Here is an 11,579-nt window from a genome sequence, read left to right on the forward strand (position 1 = left end):
CCCCCTCCCCTCCCCCTCCACAGCCACGGAGAGCCGCGCCCGGAAAAGGAGTCCCTGGAGCCTCCGGGAGCCCCTTCCGCCGCCCGACCCGCGGCGGCCCGATCCGATCCGATAAACCCAAACCCTCACGTTCGCCCGCGCGTTCGCTCCGGTTGCTTTTATTACACGCCCAGGATACAGTAGTATAGTATCACTGCTTCTGTGATTTTTTTTCGCCGTTGTCTCTCTTACCCCTTTTATCTGTATATGTGTGTCTCTACCCTTCTCTCTCATTCTCTCTCTCTCTCCCCGAGTCCGAAATGGCAGAGGGAATCGTAATATAAAGGGAGGGCACCGCACACCTCGTTACAGAAGCGAAAGAGTTATCACATTATACGAGATGTGCTGCGCGTTATTGTATCTTTTGTGCCGCCGCTGCCGTCTCTGCCCGCGAATGGCTGCAAACATCTGGAGGGGCGGGGGCGACGCTCTGATTAGGTTGGCAGCGCCCTGCCCCGCGGCCGGCCCGCGGACACGCCCCTCTCCAGAGACTGCTCTGCGCTGACACTGGCGCGCCACGGGCTCGACCCTGCGGGCCGTACCGGAGGGACTTTTGTGAGAGTTTGCCCTCGTGAGTGCCGCGCGTGATGATGTGGCGGCGGGGGGTCTCGGCGGGGGTGCCGCGCGGGAGTGGGTGGGGAGAAGGAGGGGGGGGGACAGCTGTTGCAAAGCAAGGGTTGGCGTCGGCGCGAGACGGGCGGGGACCACGGGTGTGTCGCGGCCCCCCTGCGGCGCGCCCGACCCGCGGACCAGCAGCGGCGCGGCAGCCAGCGACAGCGGACACGGGGCGCTCTGTTGTCGGCGACGCGGCGACGTCGTCGGCGTCGTGTGCTGCCCGCCCGCGTTGGGGTCGCCGCGAGGGCCGCGTCGAGGCCACCCCAGAGGGCCCGCGGGGCGTCCATCCCCCCCTCGCCCGTCCTGCCTAGCCACCTGGGGGGTGGCGCCCTGCTCCGCGCCGAGAGCGAGTCTCGCACAACGGAAGGCTCGTCGCTCTTCCTTTCGCGATCCCTGCCAGTGAATGGCTACATCTCCTGCGCGCCCCCGCCCCGCCCCCGCCCCCGCCCCGCTTGCTCGTGGCTCTCAATGGCGAATGGGATTGGATGTAGACGAAGCGTTTAGGGCAGAAAACCGCAACACATATCCGCTGTGCGAGCCCCGCTCCCAGCGAGGCGACTGGCAGCCGCGCGCTGCTGCGCCACCGCCTCTCGCTGCCACTGCCGCTGGTAACAAGGCGTTATGCTGCGCCGGGGCCTAACCGCAGCTACTAACAAATTACATGCTTCGTACCAAGTCGAGTCGACATCCTGTTTTCTCGATATCATACCGTCAGCAGCACGCCCGGGCAGCAGCGCTCCCTGCCACGCCCCGCCACGCCCTGCCACGCCCCGCCCCGCCACGTTGTGCCCCCCATATGAACACCTTTTTAGGGGATTGCGCCGTTCGCCCGGTCATTCGGAATTCGAAGTCGGCCCGCCCCGCCACTCCCCGCCCCGTCCCGCAACCTGGGCAGACGAGACGGCGGCCAAACCACGGGTCGTATACGCGCTCATCCACTTTTCCGATTCCAAAAATGGAAACCTAGTTTAGCGGCGGCGAGGTAGGCCGTCGAGGGCACCGGGAGCACCGGGGGCGAACAGTAACACCACAACAGACTTTGGGCCGCTTTAGAGGTGGACAGCCGCCCGGCGCTGCGCCAGGTTCTCATTCCATGTGTTCCTTTCCCATAGTTCTCCCCGTGGGCAAACTTGAAGGTGCGGAGACACCCCCGCCACGCCCTGCCCCAGGCCTGCCAACGCGCGGTGGGTTTTGATATAAAACAAGAAGAGGATTGAGGAGGGCGTAATGGGGGGGAAAGAAAATTACAGGTGGGTTTTGAAGCAATCATTGGCGAGCCGCTACCTGCGAGATGGAATCACGTCGCCGCGCCGGCCCGACCTGCGGCTGCTACACTGCAAGAGGGAACCGGAGGGAACCAACGGCGTTGTCGCGCCGAGTTAGATATCTTTGAGGGAAAATGGAAAGGAAGGGGAAGCTCGTGTAGTTGACGCGGAGGTCCTTAGTGGCAGTCGAGAACGTGAAGCAAACGTATCTGCCGGTTACAGGCGACCACCGTATATTGCTCTTTAATTCTCTCTCTCAGAAAACAAAACAAAAGGAGTTGCGCCTGCACTTTTGAGTCGACCGCGAACTCTGCCAGGTGTGGGAATCGGAAAAATTAATAGCGCACCTATAAAATCTGGAGGTGTTGCTGTCCGCCGTCGCCCCTCTTCACGCCCTTGCGGTGTGGGTCGCAAGGCGCAGGGCTTGAGCCGGGCCCGCATCTCGACCTGCGGCGTGTCCTGTAACCGCACGTCCGTCGCGTCGGCCCCGCAAGGCCGGCCCCGGGCTGCGGCAGCATGCAGTGCAGGGAGGGCGGAGTGCATCAGGCTGACCGGCAACCAGTGTGCCCTGCTGTTCACACGTTGGCTTCCGCAGCCCCAGAGTGTATGGTGTATGGCTCCTTCCCACGGAGGAGGCTTTTCTTGTGCTGCGCTTTTATACGTGTCGGCAGCAAGGAAAACGATGCGGCTGCCAAGGAGGAGCCCGGGCACAGCGCCGCCGCAGCTTCGGCCGCAGTCGCCCGTTTTCAATCTCCCGAGCGCACGCTGTAAGGCACCAATTGGAAGTCATTTCACAGGTGGATAAAAGGCTTGAGCTTGGGCGCTCCCCCTCTTCTTCCCTCCTAACTGACCCTCCGTGTGGAAGGTGAGGCGAGGGGCAGGAGGGGGTAATGTTTTCTCTCATTACGTTTGCTGTGTGAACTGGCTGCCGTATGCGCTGCTCCACTCCTCGTTGGGAAGCTGGTCAATGGGCTGGGCCCCACATCGGGGTTGCGGCGGTGGGGGGCGCGGCGCAGCGCAGCGCAGCAGAGCGCCGGGGCGCCACAGACCGGGATTGGATTTTAAATGGACTTTTGAATCTCATTTCATTTCCCAATCCCCTGCTCGGCCGTATGGCCGTTTGCGCTTAGGGGTTACGTGTGCGTGTCTGTGTGTGTGTGTGCGTGTCTGTGTGTGTGTGAGTGTCACGCCCACCATTACGCAGCAACACCAGCACACACACCGCCTTGGACAATGCGCGCCCATGGCTTGCGCCCCGCCCCGCCCCGCCCCGCCACGCCCCCCGCTCAATGGACCTCCCATTAATTAGCGACATTTAGCGGGCCGTGTCCGGCGCGACCAGGACGGGTTTGTCACCCCCCCCCCCTCTAACCCCCTCCGTCACGACCCGTGTAACGACAGCAGCGCAAACGTTAAAAACAAATACAGTCGCATTTATCACCGGCTGACCCTCGGCGGCGGCAGCTCGCCTGGGAGTGACCCGGTGACCCCGAGGGTGACCCGCCCGGACCCGGGGATTACAAACGTCATCAGCGAGCTGTCCTTTTGTTTTAGCCGCCCCGGCCGGGCCGCTCGCCGGGTTGCAACAGAAATCATAATAATGAAATAAAAAGGCGTGGCGGCGCGGCTCCCCCCCCCCCCCACTGTGAAGTGGCCAAGGCGGTGGGAGAGGAGGTGGGGTGGGGAGGAGGGAAGGCCCCCCCCCCCCCCTCGCTGGTCGCGGATATGTGGGGTTAATCCTGACCTGGTCGTTCTCACCGTCAACGTCGTCGTCGGGGCAACTCCTCTTCTGGTGACAACGTCAACCCGCGGAGGTGACGCTGACGGCCACCCATGAGCTCACCAGGCGCTTGGTGATCTCGGTCGAGCTTCCCATCCGGGTTGCAGGACGGTAGGGGGTAGGGAGATTGCTCTTTTGGTCCAGGAAACCGAACCTAGTTGGTTTTCGGCGAAACGCCCCCAGCAGCCCCGCCCCGGGGGTGGTGACCGTCTGCTGGGGGGCTGCCAGCCTGGTGGAGTAGCGTCCGGCCCCGCCCGGTGCGTCACATCTGTTATTTATTGGTGTCGTCGCAGCCAGATGCCCCGCCGGCCGCCCCGCCCTGACCGGGGCAGCTGAGCCCTGAGCCGGACCGGAGCCTCCTCACCTTCACGGAAGTCTGCTGCAGCGCGCCTCCTGGACCGGTTGGAACCCCTCGCCCGGCATGGAACACTGTACCGCATGCGTGTGTGTGTGCAGGTTGCCTACCCGGACGGGGCGATCCGAACCCAAGGCGCCAGCAGGGTGACTGTGATGGTCGGCGCAATGCCGGCCCGCGACACGCGAGCGCGCCTCTCGCCGCCTCGCAACCCATAGCGATCGCGCTGAAGGAGCAGGAGCCCTGCCCCCTCCCCCTCCTTTCTGTTCCTACTTCCGCCGATTGGCCTCTTGCCATTCACGACCCGGTCCGACGAGAGCCTCCTCCCCCCGCCCCATGCGAGCATATACGGGGAGATTACTGTCATATCAATACCACTCTCTCGCTTCTTCTCGTCCTCCCCTCCGATGGGCCGTTGCCGTTCCTGCCAATAAAGGCATATTTTCGTGGACGAGACAGCCAGCAGGTCGGGCGGGGCGGGGCGGCTGGAGGTGGAGGATGTGTCGCCCCCTAAGGGCACGCATTCTCCCTCGTATTCCTCCCCCACCCCCCTGGAGAGGGGTGTCTGCCGCGGTGCCCCCGGCCCGGCGCGGCCCTGCTCGTCCTCCTGGGGGTGAAGTGCCTACCTGTCCTCGCTTTGCCATCGTCGTGTTGCACAAAGGGGCGACTCCTTATAATTTATAATCCCTCTGTCCCGTGTGTACACAGCCCCCCCTCCCGGTCCTCCTTGATTATGTTTAGGAGGATCGCATACAAACGCGCATCGTCGCGCATCAGATTTATCGGCAAATATTTATCCTTTAAAAACAAGTGTATTTGATTTCTTTTGCGTCGATGCTTGTTTTATTTCGTATGCCTATGTGTACCGCTCACAAGTGGGTTGCACCCGGGTGAGTTTGAACTCTCGTTTGTTCTGTTCCACGCATGGAAAAGAGAGGGAAGATTGTAGGGGGTTAGGGGTCATTGTGTAGATTATGACGGCGTGCCAGTGAGAATGGAAAGCTCCGATTTTGGCTCTTTTTTTGGTCGTTTTTTTTTTCGACGTGCCGGGTCAGTGGCCAGTCGAAAGGCCAAAAGCCATCCGCGCCCGACCGTCATATATTTCTACCCAACCTCCACTTCTTGGACGATGTAAATGAGCGGACGCTTCTCATTGAATACCCCCCCCCCCCCTGGCTGTGTTTATTTTCTTTTCCCCCGTGAGGGACGCACACGGCGCACGGGTCGGTCTGCTCGCCCCGTCCCCCCTCTCGCTCTCTTTCTCTCCAAACGGAATGCGCCAGAATGGAGCGGCAGGCGACGAGCTGCAATAAAAGTTACCTTCTTGCCATAGAAGGCGGAGGGAAAAAAATAATGTACCGTTTAAACGATGAAAACAGTCGCTTGGAAAAAAAGGTAACGCCCCTTTCCAGTTCGTCTCACTGCTATGCGACCTACCCTCGACCTACCCCCTCTCCGGTCATCTGTGTCCTCCCAGTTGCGCAACAATGCCTTCTGTCACCCCCTATATCAGTCAGTCTGTCTCTCTCTTTCTCATTCGGGCTCCATACTTTGTTGCCTTTTCGGAAAAGTTAGTTGTCACCCTCCAAACAGGCGGTCCCCTCCCCTCCCCTCCATCCGTACCCGCTCGCGATGACAATGTGCTGATTGATGTCGTATATCGCTTCTCCTCTACGAGAGCGATAGCGTCCTGCTCGACAATGCGAGAGCGGGCAGTGTTCGACAAAAGAGAGACGCTGGACTGCTGGCCCGGCCAAACCCAAAGAGAGGAATCCACCCCCCGTCCTCCGCCGATCACCGACGCTGCACTCTCTGCTCACGCTGTTTACACACACAATTATACGACTGACTTTTGTCGACCTCGTCCATTACCCGGCCGTGCGCCGGGCTGCCTATACGGCACGGGGGCGGCACGGGGGCGGCACGGGGGCGGGGGCGGCGCTGACCAGGCCGCCCTGCCCGCCTCTCTATCAGGCCCGCATTGTGCTTGTAATTACGAGCAGCCGGGCCAGGTTTGTTTGCAGGCAATTTGTAGGGCGGGGCGGGGCGGGGCGGGGCGGGGTGGGCGGCAGCCATTGACTCGCCCTTTGCGATATCGCCAACTGGCATGATCACAGTCCTCTGCAGTCTTCTTGATTATTTCGAAAAGAAGTTAATTTTCTTGTTTTGTTTTGGTTCTGTCGCAGGTCCACCTCCGGTCGCACTTTATCATGAACGGCGTGTGCGTGCGGTGGCGAGGCTGGATGGACCTGGACCGCCTCGAGGGCATCGGCTGCCTGGAGTTCGACGAGAAGGCCGCGGCGGTGAGTAACATTCTCGACACATCGGCGAGGTTTCGGTCTGAATCAGACGGGGTGATGTCAACGGGTCCTCTTTATGCACAGATCGAGGACGCCATGCTGCGGGACCAGATCGAGCGGTACAACCAGAGGCTGCGCGACTTCGACGAGAAGCAGCGCGCCTACCGGCAGCAGCAGGAGCGCCTCGACACGGAGCTGGACGTGCGGCACGCCCACGCGCACGCGCACGCCGGCCACGTGGCGCAGCGGCACGGGCTGGCGGGCCACGGGCACGCGGCGGGCGCGCCCACCGGCCCGCACCCCCACCTGCCCATGCAGTACCGCGCGTAGCACCCCTGGGGGGCCCCGCACACGGGCCCGCAGGCCTCCAGCTCGGCCCCGGACGGCGCGCCCGCCGCCCCCGGCGCGGCCCTGGCCCCGGGCCTGGCCCCGGGCCTGGCCCCGGCCCCCGGGGACTGGCCCCACCCCTACATGTAGCGAGCAGCAACCAAAGACTGTGCGGACTGCGTTGCGTACCCTCCCCGACGTACCGCGGGGGGGTTGTTCACGGCCTCCACAACGCTCCTCGACGTGCGCCGTGCGCCGAGGCGTGTGGAAGGTGTCCCCGAGACGTCGCTCAGCGTGATCCATCATCTTTGTTTGTTCGGTCGGTCACCTGAGTGGGGACAACACTACTTGCTTTCGTGAACGTCAAATAATAAGCATGCTGTGAATATTTATAAGCATATTGAGTTACCGTGTCAATTCGTTTTGCCTAAACGGCGGGGTCAAAAGTTACACCTGACCTGGACCTGGACCGGCGTCACACATCCTCGGTGGAGAACTCTCTTTCATTTCTCCATGCAATAGAAACAGTAGCGTTGTGAGCGATGAGTTAGGTGTGCTCTGCAAGAAGGCATCTATATATGTGTGTAACGTGATAAGCAATACTTGTAATTTGTGTGTTTCGACTGATAAAAAGCCGAAACGTTATGAGAACTACAAAACCTGTTTCGTGTTAAAAATGTACAGTGTTACGTCTTTTATAATTCTCTTTCAACAAATTTTGTCCAAAATTTCAGTTAGTATGTTTGTTCTGTGTTCCGTCAAGATCTTACAATGAAACATTGTAAACAATATAAGTAATTTAAAACCTTTTGTACAAATGTGATTACCCGAGTAGTCTCAAATCTTCACAACCAAAACGACTTTGTGGTGTGTACACGGGTTTAGTGCACTTCAGCTCAGGTTATACTTTACCATCTTTAGGAAAAATATGAAATATATAGAGTTATGATTGATTATGTACTACTGCATGTTTGTTAAGTTTTTTCTCTCGATCAAGGATACTTTTCTCTCCGTGTTGTGTTAAGATTTCCCTGTACTGTTACATCAGACTCGTCCCCATGCACGTCGTCATGATACCTCTCCTAACATGTCATTAATTTATGCATTTAAAAAGAAAAGAGTATCTGATTGTGAAATATATTAGTTGGTGCTGGCCCGCCGTGGCGGGCCAGCACATTTTTGTTTGTTTTTATTTTAATCTCTAGGTATTCGTGTAAAGTATTTGCAAATATATTTATGTTCATTTTAAACCTGTCCTCGTATCATTTAATGAGCGCGAGCTCGAGGGGCGGCCGCAGCAGCAGCGGCGCGCGTGGACTGGACACCCATTGTGGTCGCCCTCCTCCAGGCTGGAGGTGGCTGGCTGGAGGCGAGCTGGAGGCGAGCTGGAGGCGAGCTGGAGGCGAGCTGGAGGCGAGCTGGAGGCTCCAGCGGATGTCATTAGGGACGACGGCGGGACGGAGAGGACGGGGGCAATTACGGCCACGCGCGCGCCATGGCCTCAAAAATTGGGATTTCAACAACTCCATAAAAATTAGGCAGTCGTATGCGTATTTTTCCTCTCAAGAAGCTTGCGCGTTCCCGAAGTATCGAACCTCTCGAGAGGCAATGTCATGGGCCGCTCGTGGTAAAACGCCGCCAGCTTTCGCTTCCGAATCATTACACAGGCGAGCCTTCTCTTTTCAAGCACTCCACAACGCGTCTGTTTGAATGGGGGCGCTCTCGAGGGCGCTGCCGCCGCACGCGCTAGCGGAGACAAATGTTTTCCCACTCTCCCGCAGATATTCAAATCGGGGTGCTCGTTATATCGTTATCTTTTTCTACTTTTGTTCACGTGAAACAAGGAAAACACTGTACTTTTACACCCGCGTCTCTTCTCGGTGATGTTTATGGCTCTTTCGGGCCGGGCTGCTCTCCGCGAGCAAGGGGGGGTGTCTTAATTTCCTCGTTTGGCGGTTCATCTGATACGCGCAGTTTTATATCGCCTTTAATCCGTCCGTCCATGTACCCGTCCGTCTGTCCGACCATCCCTCAAAGCGCGCGCCAAACACAAACAAACGCACGTAAGCACGCGCCGGCCGAAGACCAGCGCGGCCAGGACGGCCACTCCACGCAAATCTGCATACACACACTCACCAGCACACGGCAGGCGCCCGGCTGGCACGGACGGCACGGCCCGCAGAGAGGCACGGTTTTCAAAACATAGAAGCATGGATTTAACCTCCAACTCCAAGCCTTCTTCAAAGCTGTCTCTCTCTCTCTTTCTCTCTCCCTCTCGCTCTCTCTCTCTCTCTGTCTTCCTTTCGTTTTGGACGCGTGCCAGTCCCGTGCGAGAGCGCGCTCGGGTGCGGGCGGCAGAGGGGAGGAGGGGCGGGCGTGAGGGATGCGAGGGCGAGGAGGCACGCACGGAGATCAAGGGTTAAAGAGAAAGAGGGAGTGAGAGAGAGAGAGAGAGGGAGAGAGAGAGAGAGAGAGAGAGAGAGAGAGAGAGAGAGAGAGAGAGAGAGAGAGAGAGAGAGAGTGAGGGTCGTTGAGAATGCCGCAAATGAATGGCGTCCGAGCGAAGAAAGTGAAGAGCCCCTCGCTGCTGTGCCTCTGGCTCTTACTGGAGGGCCCTCCATGTCACCAGTGTGTGTGTGTGTGTGTGCATATGCACGAAAAACATTTCATTTCGACAGCCGATTATGAGAGAAGAAGAAAGGGAGATGAGATTGAAATAATCCCATACCAACTGCTGTGTTTACCACTGAAGCAGTTGTTTAGCCGTTTCCTGAACCTCGATCGACACTCCGGGCCGTGGGGTGGGGTGGTGCAGTAGCCCCCGTAATTGTGTGTAAGCCTGTTTATAAGAAATGTTTCACTTATAACGTAGTTCTAATGTACCTTCTTTCGTCATTTTATTCGTTCAGAACTGCAATATGGGAACATCACCGGCTGAATAATTCCCCACTCTGACGCGGGAGCTGACCGTTTGATGAAAAGTTATCACTCCTGAAAGCCGAGCCATGCACTCACACATTCACATGCGCGGGACGAATAACGTCCTTAAAAGATGAGGAAATTGGCAAGAAAATGCCGTAACAGTCTTTTGTAGGGAGGGCGAGGCTCCGAGGGATAAGAATGTAAAAAGGCATGCGGACAAGCGCGTGCACCGAAACGATCCCTGTCCATCTTACGCATTGTTCCCTTCGATCAGGCCCGCCGCATGCTACGCGCAGCTGTCCATTTTCGATGTTTCCAGCGCACGCAGCACTTTTCGGGGTCAAACTCGTCGCATATCAATACATGCATCCGGTCCGTAGGCTGAACCCCCTCCCCACCCCTCCCCCATCCTTTTCCCCTTCCACAATTATTCGCCCCCTGGCCGATTACAAAAAAAAAAAATCAACAAAACGCAGCAAAAACCCTCGTCATCGCGGAACTGAGCTGAGCTGTCCTGACTACTTGACCTTTCCCAACAAGGGTCGAAAGAAGATAAAAGAGACCGTCCATCGATCACAAGAATATCTCACTTTGCGCATAAATTAGGCAAACTGAACTAACATTGACGCAATATGCAAGCGTGTCAATGTGGTGTCAATCAGCAGTCGTCGTCGTTGCCTGACGTCCTGAATCCGTATGAGGAAGTTGCCCGATAAGAGGAACAAAAAGAAGGTAGCGCTGAGGAGGTGGCGTGGCGTAGCGCCGTCCCTAAGCAAAGCAGAACGCGGGCGACCATACTGTGTTTTATCGCGAGTGGATGTGTGATCATAAATCAAGTTTCGTTGAATTTCTAAAGAAAAATTGGATCCATACTAGACCGGCGTAACAATCTTGTGTCAAAAAGTGCTTCTGCAAAGTTTGGCTTCGGAAAAGTAAGTTTTTACAATCTTCTAAACCGTCCCGGTGTCGTTGTTTAGGTTAGTGTACGGACATATTGCATTGGTACAATTTTCACTCAATGATAATGACTCAACTGTCGTTAAAAGCTTTGGTATAGGTGGTACCAAGGTGCTGGATGCATAGGCCCCTATAAACTGCTTGAAATCTAACGACACGCATCCTAACCTCTGCTAGACTGTCGCTCATATCCTGCTTTGTTTAGGGACGGAGCTACGCCACGCCACCTCCTCAGTGCTATTTCTTCTTGTCCCTTTTATCGGGCAACTTCCTCAGTCGTCGACGCGTCCGCCTGACTGTTCCGCGGGGCCGTCCACCGTACGTCACCTTGGAGACCTCAACGCGAGAGAGACACGAGACGCCACCGACACTTTACTCGTAACAGCAGCTGGTACTTCCGGGTTCCGGTTGGTACTTCCGACAAAGGTAAGAGATCGATGCCACATGGAGGGAAGTTTGATGCTGACCGCGTTGCGCGACTTCGTGCCGCTGCGGCAGGTGGGGGTGGAGAGCGGGAGCAGAGCCGGGGCAGCGAGCGGCAGAGAATGCAAAGGATTCAGAATGCGTAATAGGCGCGCAGAGCGCACGGGGGCGAGGGTCGCGGTCCTCGGCGAGCCATTGTCGGAATCACTTCAGCGTGCATGCATACATACATACATACATACGGGATCCGTGCCAATAGGAGGGAGTTGGAGGCGGAATAGATGTGTTTATTTTGTGAATGTACAGTACATTTGACAAAAAACCTTCTCCGAATTTGTGTAACATTGCATTTTTAGATTTGAAAGGTATGCGTAGGGAGTTTAATACTTTTGTTATTACTTTGAAATAATGTGTGCTATCAAATTCACATCGTAGAAAGTCTTGTTCTTCTTTTTCACGAAAGTTCTTCCTCTTCCTCGTTGTGTTCACCTCCGGATCCTCTCCGGCAATTACGGGGGAATCACAATGTTTTTGTTTGGCATTGCGTGAATAAGAGCGATGGGGTCCCGGGGGCGTGGCGGGGCGTGGCGCGCGCG

General features: G+C 57.2%; 1 protein-coding gene across 2 annotated transcripts in view; it reads left to right on the forward strand.

Annotated features, from left to right (window-relative positions):
• The window catches only part of LOC113202053 (protein big brother-like), a 42,154-nt gene extending 34,223 nt beyond the window's left edge, over positions 1-7,931 (forward strand). For both annotated transcript variants that reach the window (XM_026416108.2, XM_026416109.2), the window contains 2 exons: positions 6,241-6,357; positions 6,439-7,931. In XM_026416108.2, the coding sequence (XP_026271893.1) occupies positions 6,241-6,357; positions 6,439-6,684 (363 nt within the window). In that variant the 3' untranslated portion in view covers positions 6,685-7,931. The remainder of the gene's footprint in view (positions 1-6,240; positions 6,358-6,438) is intronic.
• The last annotated feature ends 3,648 nt before the right edge of the window (positions 7,932-11,579 follow it).

Source organism: Frankliniella occidentalis, unplaced genomic scaffold (genome assembly GCF_000697945.3).
Source record: "Frankliniella occidentalis isolate FOCC.00 unplaced genomic scaffold, Focc_3.1 Scaffold226, whole genome shotgun sequence".
Taxonomy (NCBI): Eukaryota; Metazoa; Arthropoda; class Insecta; order Thysanoptera; family Thripidae; genus Frankliniella; species Frankliniella occidentalis.